The sequence below is a fragment of the Suricata suricatta genome, chromosome 6 (assembly GCF_006229205.1).
Source record: "Suricata suricatta isolate VVHF042 chromosome 6, meerkat_22Aug2017_6uvM2_HiC, whole genome shotgun sequence".
In the NCBI taxonomy this organism is placed as follows: Eukaryota; Metazoa; Chordata; class Mammalia; order Carnivora; family Herpestidae; genus Suricata; species Suricata suricatta.
In genome coordinates, this window is record NC_043705.1 from 39389754 (window position 1) to 39404928 (window position 15175).

The 15175-nt window shown below is 39.7% G+C and overlaps 1 protein-coding gene across 2 annotated transcripts; it reads right to left on the reverse strand.

Annotated features, from left to right (window-relative positions):
- Positions 1-451: 451 nt before the first annotated feature.
- On the reverse strand, positions 452-1582 carry ACTBL2 (actin beta like 2). Of its 2 annotated transcripts, XM_029942270.1 has the most exons (2): positions 1454-1582; positions 452-1327 (listed from the first exon to the last, which is right to left on the reverse strand). In XM_029942270.1, the coding sequence occupies exons 1-2, from the start codon at positions 1580-1582 to the stop codon at positions 452-454; spliced, it is 1005 nt and encodes a 334-aa protein (XP_029798130.1). The 2 variants fall into 2 exon arrangements, with proteins under 2 accessions (XP_029798130.1, XP_029798129.1); XM_029942269.1 differs by having other exon boundaries at positions 452-1582.
- Between the last annotated feature and the right edge of the window lie 13593 nt (positions 1583-15175).

Here is a 15175-nt window from a genome sequence, read left to right on the forward strand (position 1 = left end):
TATAACTCACTATCTCTGTACAAAGTAGAAAAGCAAAACAAAAACATGTTTGCTAACATGCACATTTTTATAGGGTTGCACAGCCCATTGTTAAATATTTAAAGCATAAACCAATTTCTAAAGTTTGGTAATGCCAGTTATCCATTCTGAAAGGACATTTCTCATGATTTTACTCCTTGTCACTCATTTTCACGTAAGCACATCAATATTTCTTTGAACCGTATAGGTGAAGAAAATAGAATACAGTATTAGAATTCTCCTTCATCTGCTAAAGGTCAAAATGTGGTTAGCCTGGAAGGAGCCCACAATACCTTGATGGAGATGAGTTTGCTGGCTGTACGCTAGCAAGAGCAGAGGATTTACCTTGACTCAAAGGAAAGTGGATAAAAGCAGTACCACTACTGTGACCTAGAGAAGGGAAAAATGCAAACCCATTAGCAGGGATGACCATTTAGAAACATTTTCTATGAACTATGGGAGGACCAGCCTCATCATATTCCTGTTTACTGATCCACATCTGCTGGAATGTAGACAGGCTGGCCAGAATGGAACCCCCAATCCAAACAGAGTACTTCCTCTCTGGGGGAGCTATGATCTTGATTTTCATCGTGCTAGGTGCCAGGTTTACTATTTCCTTTTGCATTCGGTCAGCAATGCCAGGGTACATCGTGCTGCCTCCAGACAACACAGTGTTGGCATATAGATCCTTGCGAATATCCACATCGCACTTCATGATAGAGTTGAAGGTTGTCTCATGGATCCCACTGGATTCAATGCCCAAAAAGGAAGGCTGGAAAATGGATTCAGGGCATCGAAAGCGTTCATTCCCAATGGTGATCACTTGGCCATCAGGAAGCTCATAGCTCCTTTCAAGTGAGGAGGATGCAGCAGTGCTGACCATCTCTTGCTCAAAGTCCAGGGCCACATAGCACAGCTTCTCTTTGACATCACGGACAATCTCCCGCTCGGCTGTGGTGGTGAAGTTGTAGCCTCGTTCTGTCAGAATCTTCATGAGATAGTCAGTCAGGTCTCTGCCAGCCAGATCTAGACGTAGAATGGCATGAGGCAGGGCATAACCTTCATAGATGGGTACAGTGTGAGTAACCCCATCCCCAGAATCCATCACGATGCCTGTGGTTCTCCCTGAGGCATAGAGAGACAGCACAGCCTGGATAGCTACATACATGGCTGGTGTATTGAATGCCTCAAACATGATCTGAGTCATCTTTTCCCGGTTGATCTTGGGGTTCAGGGGTGCCTCGGTGAGGAGGATGGGATGGTCATCTGGTGCCACCCGTAGCTCATTGTAGAAAGTGTGGTGCCAGATCTTCTCCATATCGTCCCAGTTGGTGACTACTCCATGCTCAATGGGATACTTCAGAGTCAGGATGCCTCTCTTGCTCTGAGCCTCATCGCCCACGTAGCAGTCCTTCTGGCCCATGCCTACCATGACCCCCTGGTGCCGGGGACGCCCTACCATGGAGGGAAACACAGCCCGGGGAGCATCGTCACCACCAAAGCCTGCCTTGCACATCCCTGACCCATTATCTACCACCAAGGCAGACAGCTCATCATCAGTCATGGTGCTGGCTGGAATCTTCCAGAGAAGTGAACAGAAGTTAAGTATAGAGAAAATAGCAGAGTATAGTGTGCAAGGGAGAGAACGAACAGGCCGAAACACTCCAGAGAGGGGATCCTGTGCTGCGATGACAGGTATTTAAAGGTGCATGCTGGCCCCACCCATGTCTTATCCTACCAGTTCCCAGCATTTCTAGGTGGGGTTGCCTTTCAGGTATTAATAATGATGATGGTTATTATATAAATCATCAGGAGACCTTCCTTCATAAAGAGAAAATTGGCTACCAAGTGGCCAAATCTGAGGTTACTGTAATTAGGCAACCCACACATGGTTGTCAGTGTGCTTTAGCTCAGTCTCTAGATAACTGAGTATCTTTGATGATGCAATGGGGGATATAAAAACAAGATGAAAGAAAGCTGGTGTGAGGTCTGGGCAACACACCTGGAAGGACAAATCCCTCCTCACTTTACCCTCTGGGTCCATTTCTCCCCAGTAGCTTTCACCTCTCATTCTTAATATATTGTTATGAGGAGCCCAACTCTGAAAACTTCACTTTTTCAAGATTGTCTTTCCCACTATGGTCCTAATCAGGATGTTCGGCAAGTTGGGAATTATTTTAATGGATGAAAATAATGAATAGCCAAGTGTGACCTGACAGCTGTAATTATAATATATTTGCATTATGTAAAATTTAGGGATATTTAGTAGACTTCTAATCCATTGGAAGACAGCTAAAAGCAATAAAGTGATCATTAAAGTAAACCACTGTAGATTTTCTTTCTTGATACAAATTTCTAACAACCAAATTAAATTAAGAACTTGCTTTGTCCAGACATTGTTCAGGAACTAGGTTATTGGGTCTGTGTTGACTGTGCAGATACTCAGTGTCTCTCTTGCATGATTTATTACATAAAATGCATGTTATAAAATTGTATCTATTTGTAACTCTTTAATTGTACAACAATGAACATAGTTAAGTGATAAGATTAATTTTTAAGTGATACATTTGAGTTGATCTTTAAAACATTTTGATCTTTGAGATTCATATAATGTATTATAATGTCATGCTTCTCTCTAGTTAAGAAAATGTGCACACTTGGAATAGTGTTAGCTTTCCTTTGATTTTAGAATATATAATATTACACCTTGATCATTTCGTAGGAATAGTTTATTTGGATTTTATTTTCAATATAGAAATTCAGATGATCTAGTAAAATGTGTCCCATGATATAACGTAGGACATTAGCAATGTGTTACAAAGAAACAGCAATTCTCAAAGTTCATTTCTTTGGTCGCCCTATGCTATGTAAATAGAATCTCCCTGTCAGCTCTTATAAAGCAAAGCAGTTTTTCATTACCCATATCTGAGTTCTCCAAAATCACCTTCATTTTTGGTTAATTAATTGCCACTTTGTAAGAGGTGGCAGTCCTGCAGTACTGGACAGTACTTGACAGAAGTACTTCCAGTTCAGTGCCAGGAGAAAGAGCTGATGTCTTTGCTCAGGAGCGTCTTGAAGAATCATGGGAACACCAGGCTATAAGTGCCCCGTCCCCTTCTTTGTGCACAGCTTGACATGCAGTTACTTTTCTCTGTGTTTTCTCAGTGCTTTTCCTAACATGTGCTTTCCAAAAACCTTCCTGATGATAGTCAGTTATGGTAGAATGTATTTTACTACAAAATCCAGTTTTGCTTTTTTTTTTTCTGACCAGGATTGCTCTATCCCTTATTTTTTTCTGTTAACTGCAAAATCAGTTCCTCCTTCAACAAAATTTAAGAACTCACCCTCAAACCTTCACACTGAATGGTTTTGTCTACTTCCTTTTCATGTAGCACAACCAAGCTTTTGATTAAAATAATATTTTATTGTTACAGGATGGTACTACTGGAAATGTCTTTTTTTTTTTTAACAGCCATAGCAACTAAGCACACATGCGACAAAACTGAAAAGAAAACAAACACATTGCATTTAGAACCAATCACCATATATGAATCTCCAGGCTAGAATACACAACAAAGCCATGTCAGTAGAGGAGCCCTCATGGTACCAAGTACAGCCGTTAGATTCTAGGTTCACTACAGTGTTCTCCTTAGAAGTGCCTCTGGACGGAGAGTTGGTTGGTAATGGGACCACACAGCATAGGTGAGGCTGATGCGTGATTTTGCTAGAAGACCTTCTAACCTCTGTTTTAACTTTGGTGCACCAGGAGAAATCATCAACTATGTATTCTTAAAATAAGCTTAAGTTCTCTTACTTAACTCCCCATAATACAAGAGGGACATATGATAATTCATCTACCATATAAAATAACTGCTTAAGAATTTAAAAAGTAGTAAGGCTTTGTATGAGTGAAGTATAGGAGATGGATTTACAAATACTGAGCTCTGAGGGACTGTTCCTAAAGGTAATAGGTTTTATAACTGTCTGGAATTTATAAATGCTTAGTTAGTTACCTATACCTAAAACCTATGTGGGCTTTTATGATTAACTTTTGGAAGTCTAGAATATCATTTTCTTTTACTTTTGCCTAGTTTGACTATTCTGTAGATATATAAACCCTGAGTAAAGCAGTAGTATGAGTGTTATATGTAAAAATAACAAGCTTAAGGGGATTGAAGCGCCCTACTACTCATCACAAGTTCTCATGATCTTTCCTTTTCCAAGTAATCTTAGACTTATTCAATCCACAAACATTTACCAAACATGCTGGGCGCTGGTGCTATATTGATAAATAAGTGCTTGCCCTTATTTTTAAATAGTTTAGTGTCTTATGGGCGAAAGTCACGTCTGAGCAGGCTAATGTTGGCCACTGTGTATTGATATAGAGCAGCAAGCTTGTGTTCTGATGGGGCACTGCCTGTGCTGCACCAGTTGTTAAAGGTTTTGAATATCATTCCCAAATCCACAGGTAACAGAGTACCATGTGGTTGATGTATACAGAGAAAGATCATAAAGTATATGAAGCAAAGGGAGGAGCCCTTGAACTTGGGGTTAGAAGGAGGGGAAGGGAGAGGTCAGGGTAGAGCACCCCTGGGCTGAGGATGGGCAGAATGTTGCCGGTGGAGGGAATATTGTAGCATGAGTACCATCAACTTGGGTTAAATTAGAAAATCCAGGATATATTTGGAATTAGGTATCCACACACGGGTCAGCAAGGTTTTGGAACAGGAATCTGAATTTTTTTTTAATGTTTACCTTTGGGGGGGGCAGAGAAAGAGGGAGACAGGGGATCAGAAGTGAGCTCTTTGGTTTCAAACTTGTGTAAAATCATGATCTGTGGTGAAGTCGGATGCTCAACCAAATGAGCCAGGCACCCAGGCACCCCAATAAGAGTCTGAATCTTAACAGGCATGAGGAAGAGAGAACTCCAGAATCGGATGTGACTTTTCCTCTGGGCATAGAGGATATAACTAGGGGACCCTCACACATGAACTCACAGAGGCCATGTCTTAGTGATAATCTCCTGTTCCCAGACTTTCATCTCTTAGCCATGCTGCTGAGATTGAGAGTGTTAATGAGGTCTCTTTGTGACACTCCCCTGGGGATCCAATTCAGAATATTGAGGTCAGCTCCCTTCTTCTTTGGTTTTTACTTGATTGTCTCCTTGTGCCCCACACTCTCTTTCATCCTTTGTAGCTTTTGCATTCATGTCTAATTTGGGCTAATTATGCTGTTAGGGAAGCTGCATAATTCACTTCCAAGGGAGAACTTTCTGATTGGTAGGATATGACTCAATGTAGTTTTTGTTTTTTAAGTTAGGAGAAGCACTCTTTCTGGAGATGTCAGCAGTCATAGCTAGGAAATGATTTCCTGTCTCTTAGACTATTAGGGCCTCCGGAGGGTTTTTTCAGTTATCCTCCTTTTGCTGATAGCAAGGCTGCATGTTATCCATAGCATAAAAGGGCAAATGGGGAGGCTGACTCTTTGGTTTGGGATTTAGGGGAGAAGAGGAAGGTAGGAAATCCAAATGAAAACAGGGGTGGTAGGATATCAGAACTTAAACCTGGCTATTGCTGATTTCTCTTCCTTTATCATGCTGCTAGGAATGACCTGGAAGAGGCTACAGAAAAGATGGCACTAGCATTTGGTGCAGATTCTGGATTGTTCACTGGGGCCAGACCATGTAGCCTGTGACCCCAGGCATTGCTTTGGTCCATACAGTGTTCTACAAATGCTTTGGAATTTTTGGTTTTGAATAGATTAAAAAATAAGTAGATTTCTCAATTCCTGCTTCTCTTAAAAAATAGTGAGATCAAGCAACACTGGATCTCATTCCCAAATTACAGCTGAATATAAGTTCCCTCCCGTGGAAGGAGTGTGAGTTCTCCCTTCTCCTTGGCCCCCCATAGCACTGCGTCCATCCTATTCCATTCATGCTCCTTGTAGGCTTAAGAGTTCAATGTGTTCTGAGAAACTCAAGAGGAACATGCATTTTGGAGGGGGTGGGAGAGGTGGGGTAAGGAAAAGGACAAGTGGAAGCATGTGTTGTATGGTCCTTTCTTATTTAGGAGGTGGTTTGGTATCTATAAGAGAGGAAAAATAGTATGTGGCTGAGTTTCTTAACTATATGACAAATGCCCAAATCTAACTTTAGTCTTAAGGAATTCAGTTCAAAAGATGGTAGGGCAGGAATAGAGGTTCCAGTTTTCATTGTTTTATTGATGATGGGATAGGTAGAATGCGTTGACATTATAGAGGAGAGGATTTATACTAAATAATTAGAAGAATATTGCTGGTAATATCAATTACAACTCTATTTTTTGGTAAAGTATCTCTGTTGCCACCTTGAAGAGAATATTCAGAGGTCCGGCTCCTGGAATTTATTTTCTCCTCTTCTGGTTGGACAAGCTGAAAGAGATAGAATTGGTTATTTATTTTAAATTTTGTTTATTTTGAGACAGAGAGAGAGAGGCAGGAAGAGAGAGAGAGAGAGGGAGGGAGAATCCCAAGCAAAGCTCCACACTGTTAGTGCAGAGCCCCGCTTGGGGTTTGAACTCATAAATCATGAGATCAGAACCTGAGCCAAAATCAAGAGTCAGCTGCCTAACTGACTGAGCCACCCAAGAGCCCCTGAATTGGGTATTATTGATTGACTATTTATTTATTTTGAGAGAGAGAGAGAGTGTGTGTGTGCATGAGCAGGGGAGGGAGTAAGAAAGAGAGAAAGAGAGAGAGAGAGAGAGAGAGAGAGAGAGAAAGAGACAGTATCCCAAGCAGGCTCCCCATTGTCAGCACAGAGCCCCACTTGAGACTTGAATTTACGAACTGTGAGATGATGACTGGAGCCAAAATTGAGTGGGACACTTAACCAACTGAGCTACCCCAGCACCCCTGACGTGGTTTTTAAATGATATCACATTCTGGGCATTTTTCTTTTTTTTTCTTTATTATTTTTAATTATTTATTTATTTTGCGACAGAGCACAAGTGAGGGAGGGGGAGAGAGAAGGAGAGACAGAGTCCCAAGCAGACTCCCCATTGTCAGCACAGACCCCGATGGGGGGTTCGAACTCATGACCCATGAGATCATGACCTGAGCCAAGATGGAGTCAGATGTTTGAACAGCTGCACTACTCAGATGCCCCTTTTCTTTTTCTTTAAGGCAAGAAGGCTAGCGTTATTAGAGAGATGGATACATTTTGACTTCTTGAGATCACTTTGCTCTGAAACTATGGATTCTTTGAAAAAGACACCTAAAGATACTATAAGAACTTGCCCAAGAAAAGCATTGGTTGAAGTATTCAGATCAAGGCCTCTTTTTGTTACATGAAGCTAAAAATGGAATCTGGGTCAAACTAGTGGAATATCATACTTGGAAATTAAAAAAAAAGAGGAAGAATTCTTCTGTAGCTTTCCCTGGTTAAAAATGATGATATTTCTAGTTGTAACCAAAAAGGAAAGAAGAAAGTAAGTCTTTAGATAAAAGTTTAATTAGGAGTATTGTATAGAACATAAAAAATGCAAAAGAATTCAGGAATATTAACCCAAGGACAAGATTTGCCAAAGAAAGTAGAGTGACAGAGGAGAGATATAAAGCAGAATTTTATTCATGTTATGCAAATCAAACATTCATTTATGGAAATAAAAGATTAACATATGACTCACATATGAGCTTGTCACTCTTTGCTCTAAAGCTTTTGAGGATTTCTGTTCGTTATAGAACAAAGTCCAAACTGCTTAATATAGACTTTAAGGCCCTCTATTATCTGGCTCCGACCTAATTCCCTAGCCTGATATTTACCTTCCTCTCCTCCCCGTACACGTGATCATATGTTCCAGTCTCCTGGACTAATTGCTATTCCTGTTCCGTGAACCTGCTGGCATTGCTTACTCTGCTGGGAACGTCCTCCCCACCTTCTCTGTCCTATTCTGTTCCATCCAGATGCTGACCAGTTTCTCCAGGAGGAATTGATTTCTTCAGTTTCTCAAGTGCCATAGCATTTGGCTTATATCTCTTTTGTAGTTATTACCCCTTTCTGTTTTGTCTTATCTTTGTACGTGGTTGTCTCCCTTACTATACTCTCTAGATCTTGTTCACATTTTATTTCTAATAATGCCTTTAACAGGGTCTTGGAACTTGGGTTGTTTAATCATTGATTAGTGACCTAAACATCCAATGTTTATTTTTATACAAACATGTAACCGGTTGGGCTATGTTACCATTCCAATGTGTTACATGTATAAGTTCTAACCTAACAAATTCACCAGCCTCTCCAAAGTGTGCTCTGTTTATGTCAGTGGCTTCAACAGTTTCAAAATCATTCCATTTTCTAATTTATTTTTGACTTAACCATTTTATAATTATTTTTTAATATACCATATGGTATGATATCAAGTCTATTGGATATTTTTTAGGTGATTTATTTTTTTAATGTCCCCATTTTCTTGAAAAAGTAGGAAGATCAAGCAACACTGTATCTCCTTCCCAAACTACAACCGGGTAGCAGCTCCTTCTCTTGGAAGGGATGTGAGTCCTCCATTTTTTGTTGTTCCCTCACAGCCCTGTAGGCCTGCTTCTCCCCTACTCCATTGGTGCTCCTTGTAGGCATGACAGTTTACTGTGTTGTGAGAAACCTAAGTTCAGGCCTTGGCCTCTCATGATCAGCTAAGTTCTAAAAATACTTTGCTGACCACCGCTTCCAATTGTAAACCCTTCTGAAGTCCATTGCCAGCAAACATTTAAATCATGTTCCCAAAGTCTCTCTCCTAGGCTCCAAATCTGCCACCACATACAATCTAAACCTCTCTGCAATGCTCTGTCTCATAAAATGTAGTGGTTAAGAGCACAGTTTTAGAATCTGGCAGAGCAAGGCTTGTACCCCCACTGCTAGGTCTATAACCTGGGGAATTTCAGAACTTCTGGAAGCCTCAGCTTCCTCCTATCTAAGCTGCAGATAATTGTGTCTACATCATAAAGGTGTCTGGGGTTGGCATGAGATGATGCCTATAAAGTATGTACCAGACTGTGTGGTAAGTGCAGGAGGTCATTGAATATTTGTGATAATCATTGCATTCGCCATGACGCTCCAGGATGCCTGCTTAGCTCTGGTCATTTGTACCTTCTGGTCAGTTGCACCTCCCTGCTGTGAAGGAGGGTGAAGACTGGCAGCAGAATATCCCTGGCAAGGATCCTAATGAGGACTAACCAAGCGCTATGTATGGGGTAAGGGTCTATGTTTAGCACTAAGAAAAGACAAGTTAAAGATGTCTAAAGGGAGGTGGGCAGTTGGTAAAAAACCCTGAAGTCAATATTGAAAGGTGTGAATTTGATAAGCTAGGGAAAGCTTGATCATCCTACATGTCAGGAGTGGCTACACTCTGAGTGGAGATGGAAGCTAAATTATTTTTCAAGGTTCATTGGTTCAGACAGTGTATAAGCATGGAAAAAATGAGGCAAGAATGTTTCTTACTGAGCTATGCAGTGCTTTCTTCCTATTGGGGTTTGGAGACCCAGGAGGTTTTGTTTGACCCCACATTGGCTTGATGCCTAGTGGAGTGGTGTGGCAGGGCTGAGCGTGGCCCCTCAGGAGGACAGGGAGGATTATGACAGCCCATGTGGGCTTCACAAAGGACCCCAACATCTGAACCATGTTCTTCTGTGTGATAGTTATTGGCAGGCACTTGATACCTGTAACTGATCTGTGGGCATCATACATCAGAAAAGGTTTTTGGCATTGTTTTCAAGCCCCAAGTTCTAGCCACTTTTTACTGGCTCTGGAGTCATTTCCCAGTCCAACAAGGCTGCTTTATATACAGTGCAATTTTGTTTCAGTTCAGAGCACACGCATTTGTTTATGTGGTTAGAGTTTTAAACATTTATCAAATATTTTCTAATTTGTGTCTAAGAGCTTACACATAAAATATGAGAATACAGACATTCACATTTCTGTGGGAATGATTTTTTAGACATCAGCAGAGATCACATATATTTATAAATATAAAATATACTTCCATTACATTCTTCATATTGTTTATTGAATTGGCTTATCATTTGTCAAGACAAGAACATACAATGGCACACTGCAGAATCTTGTGGGAAATACAGAAGAAACCTGCAATAATATTAAATAGGAGTAACATTTGGTTCTGTTAATGGGCTTTTTGACATAATCATGGACATAGCATGGAAAAGAGGAGAGAAGACTGAAGTGCTCCCAGGGCTCTGAATGGTTTCAGATTTTTCTCTAACCTCCCAGTTAGCCACTTAGCTGCTAGGACTTCAGCTTCCTCATCTATACATGTGTTTTTAATGTTTATTTATTTTTTGAGTGAGACAGAGAAAGAGACAGAGTATGAGTTAGGGATGACAGAGAGACAGGGAGACACAAAATCTGAAACAGGCTCCAAGCACTGAGCTGTCAGCACACAGCCCTTTGCAGGGCTAATTCTGGAGATGGCGATAGCATGACCTGAGCCTGAGTCAGACACTTAACTGACTGAGCCATCCATACGCCCCAAGTTTCCTCATCTATAAAACGAAGTGACAAGACTTCTTGTTAATTCTGGCAGATTAAACATACGCGTTTGTATACACTTTCTCTCCAAACACCACTAAACTTTGTAGTAAGGAAATAAAAATTCACTAAAAATAAGGACAAAGAGAGCAGAAGAGAACATCAGAGCAATAACATTTTGAAGGCAGGAAAAATGTGAATAAATAGGAACTTAGCTTATTTGCGGAAACAGAAACCTCAGCTGGAAGTTGGGGAGGCCCAGAAGCAATAATGATCTTACTGCAGGGTTCTTGAAAGTTTCAGTAATCTGAAACTCCAGGTTCTTTTAAAACTGGGGGTGCATTAGGGGCAGAAACAGGAAAATTGACCACAAATATGGATTGAGAGCAGATATATCAAAGATACCCTTCCTGCCCCTGCCCCCTGTCTCTGGGACTTCAGCTAGGAAAGCTGAGTTGACTCATTTCTGGTCCAGATGGTCTTTCATTTTCCAACAGGCTAAGCCCAGGCTTTTTACTTGGACTGGGCAGGGTTCCAAGAGTGAGTGGAACATGCAAGGACTCTTGAGGCCTAGACTTGGAAATAACACAGTATCTCCTCCATGCATTCATTGGAGTCAATCAAATTGCAAGTCTAGCTCAGATTCAAGGGGAAGGGAAACAGGTCCTACCTCTTGATGGACAGAGCTACAAAGTCACATTTGTTGCAAAGGTGTGTGGATTCAGAGGGAGAAAAAGTTGTGGCCAGTTGTCCAAACAATCTGCCATGAGACAGAAAAAAAAGCCACACTCTTCAAACTTGTTTCCTAAAAATAAAAGGTCAAATGCAAAAAAGAAAAACGTACTCGGGCAGAAAACTCAAAACTTACACACAGCTTTAATAAAAACAGCAACTGTGGGGGTAGGCAGCTCACTGAGACTGGGGCCTGTGTTGGCTGGTAATAAGTCAGAGGAATAGCTGAGTAGGAATGTTGGAAACACATGACAGCAGGGCTGCCAGCCAGGGAGAGACACGGTGTAGATGGAAGCGGTGTTCTAAGTCATTGTGGCTGCCCCTAAAGTGCCATCGGGGTAGCCTAACCTGTAGAATTCAAGTCACACAGGAATAGTTAGTTTTTCAAAATGTAGGAAAAAGATTCCTGTTGCCAGTACTGCAAGAGACTGAAAACTTTTTCTTTTTGTGCTGAAATCTATAATTCTGGTCTACATTGTTTTCCTGTGCTTAGGAAATACTGCATATCAGTTAAGGTGATACCTGCATTATTCTGACATATATTTTCTATTGGCCAAATGCATACGAGCTAATTTGTGTTGTAGAACCTCACCTTGTGGTAGAATGGATTCCACTGAGGGATTAAATAGAAGTACACAGTGCAGACAGAGAGCCTCAGGCTCCTTTCCCAACTTGACTTCAGAAACACGCCTCCAGTCAGGCTTGTGCCCCCTAGGCAAGAGAGTAGAGGGTAAAATGAGTCCAGGGTAAGATCTACAGATATTGTCAGCTAGGGATCTCTGAATCATCTCACAATAAAATCTATTACTTCAAGCACACAGACCTTTCAGTGCGCTCTTTATTGCGTCCCTCTTAAAGTGTAAGTGATGGCCAAGAATACCATCCCTCTGATAAAAGCTTTTCTTATGAGAGATGGACCCCAAAGAGGCACTGGGGACAAAAAGAACATGAAGGAAGCAGGAAAATGCAGAATTGGAAAAAAAAGAAAAGCCTTAAAAAAGTAAAATTATAAGTAGTATCCATAGAGAGATAAAAGATGACATTGCATTATAAAGCAAGAACAGAATGACATAAAAAGAAATATTCAGAGAACCAAAAAGGGCTCTTAGAACTTAAAAACAAGATTGCACAGATAAAGATTTCAGTAACATGACTGGAACATAAAGTTGAGGAAAGCTCCCAGAAAGAGTAACAAAATGATAGAGGCAGAAAAAATAAGAGAAAATATTTTTAAAAAAGGATTTAATTTGTCAGATACAATACCTAACTAATAAAAATTAAAGAAAGGAAAAAATAAAAAAGGAAACAGAAAAATGGATATTATAAAAGAAGTGAAATAGAACTTTCTAGAATTATAAGATGCTAACTTCTAGATTGAACTGTTTAACTTACAAGTAAATGGAAGAATCCTGTTGGAACCCACGTTATTGTGAGATTTTAGAATACTGGTAGAGAGCAAAGGTCTATGGAAAGCTTGAGTGGAAAAACCCCTCAATAGTTTGTGAAGAAATGACAATCAGTATCTTAAATTTTCTTAAAGGCACAGTGGGAAATGATATCCAAGCTAGAGTTTTATACCCAGCAATCCAACAATTAATAAGCAGGAGCAATAAAAGCCTTCTCAGATATATGAGGCCTCAAAATTTTCTCCCATTGAGTACCCTCTTCTTAGTTAATCCTAGCATATGTGTTCAAGGAAAACCAGAAGATAAGCCAGGAGAGGGGACAACATGGGATCCAGAAAATAAGAAACTCAGGAGATAAGCCCAAGAAATCTCCAGGATGATGGTGAAGGGAGATTCAGTTACTGTAGGTGTAAAATAAGCTTTGAGAGCAACACACCCAGAGAGAACTGGAGCAAAGAAGGCCCCAGAAAGATGTAACAAAAGGGAAGATAAAGCTGATAGAATTTCTGAGGAAAGATGGATTCCTTTGACAGTGATTTTGGGGTTGGATACATAGATTATTAATTGGACAAAGATAAGAAACTGTGATTAACCCTATGTTATATATCTGTGGATATATGTGGATGATAGTGAAATGGTCATAGTACTGTAAATATTGAATAATGGTTCCGTGATAATTACTGATATAATTATACCAGAGGATTGGAATATGGAAATTACAAGAGTGTATGGAGATCATCAAGAGTGCTAAATCTTCCTCTTCCAGAATAGGAGGACACAGATAGTATCTAAATGTAGAACATCAAGACATAGCAAGAAAGAGCTATATAAATATGTTATTTAAAATTAAAGAGACAAAATCGATAAAAGCATCTAAAAGAATTGATATTAGTTGCCTCTGAGGAGGAGAAATTTGTGGTAGAGTAAGGTGAGGCTGGGAAATCAATTTTTTAAAATTATAAGCCTTTTAGAACTAAGTGGCTTTAAAAATATGCATATATAACTTTGATAAAAATAAAAAGATTAAACTATATTGCATTCTCACTAAAACAGAAAAACCTTCTAATCTCACCATCCAGGGATAATCATTATTATTACTCTTGCCAATTTCCCCTATATTTTTGAGACCTTACAAAACCAATTTTGTATGTTGTGTTCCTTACATATCAGTTGTACTATAAGTATTTCCTCTATATCATAAAAATACAAATGATAAATAAATTGATAAAGAAGAGCTTCCAGTAGATATTACTTAAGAGTCCTTTCCCTCTATAAGGTAAAATAAGTTGTGAGTTGTAATAGACACAAGAATGATATTTTGTGAAATGGATGAAGGATGTTCCAACTTCAAATTATGCTGTCTACTTATCAAAACATGTTTCCTTTTTTGGGAGGAGGGATAGTTTAGAATATTTAATATTTGAAGGAATAAGCATCCATGTACATGGAGATGTCTGACCACCTTCAGGAAAAGTGAGTCTGATGTACAAGTTGTTTCAATTCAGTTTTATTGTACTTGACAATAACATCGACATCTTAACATATGCATCGTATCCTTGAAGAGTTTTCTTTGCCTTATCTCACTTGATTTTCATAATAACTTTTTGAGATGAGTAAATAGATGATCTTTTGTGTGCAACTCAAATACATTAATATTTAATATAATGTAAATATTAATAACAGTATCTACCCTAAATAACACCTTGCATTTATCTAAGAAAGGGCTTTCTCATGTAATTATATTGCATGAGATTGTTTGTTTAGGAGAACTGGGCTATAGGAAATGCATGGAAATGCTGGAACGCTATGGAAATTTTGTGTCTTATCCATCTCTGTCCATCCATGTATCTCTTCCTCCCCCCGTCCATATGTGGTCTGGGGCTGAAAAAGAGGTGACACAGGTCACAGATAATTCTTACTTTTGACCAATTATGCAGTCATGTCTTGGTTATAATATGAGTTTCTCTCCTCTTGCTTTAGTGGGAGGTTCCCTTAAGGCTTTTTCCTTTGAATAGAATAAGCTCAGAACTGTTGTTATATTTGTGGGGTGTCTGGGTGGCTCAGTCAGTTAAGCAATGAACTTAGGCTCAGGTGACCATCTTGCAGTTCATGGATTCAGATTCTGTCTCCCACCCTCTTTTCCCCTCTCCAACCTGTGTTCTCTCTCTCTCTCTCCCTCTCAAAAATAAGTAAATAAACATTACAAAATAAAAATATTTACATAAAAAGAACTGTTATATTTGCTGAACCCCAGTAAGATTAGGAGGAGGAGGTGGGCAGTTCTGTTCCCCTGAAACAGTCAGAAGAAAGAGCCATCTAATTTCATGCAACCAACCTGAATTATGAGCTAGCCTGGGATTTACAGGATAAGGTGGGTCAGGATAAAATGTCCTAATCTTAAAAAAAAAAAAAAAGGCAGAAGCAAAAAGCCAATCACTTTGTCTAAAACACAGAAATACAGTTCATAACCTATTCGAAAGGCATGTAGTGAAGATCATAATGGGTT

What these genes read in the sequence shown, in the direction of transcription:
- ACTBL2 (XM_029942269.1), bottom strand. Translation starts at nt 1,582, where the DNA reads ATGACTGATGATGAGCTGTCTGCCTTGGTGGTAGATAATGGGTCAGGG.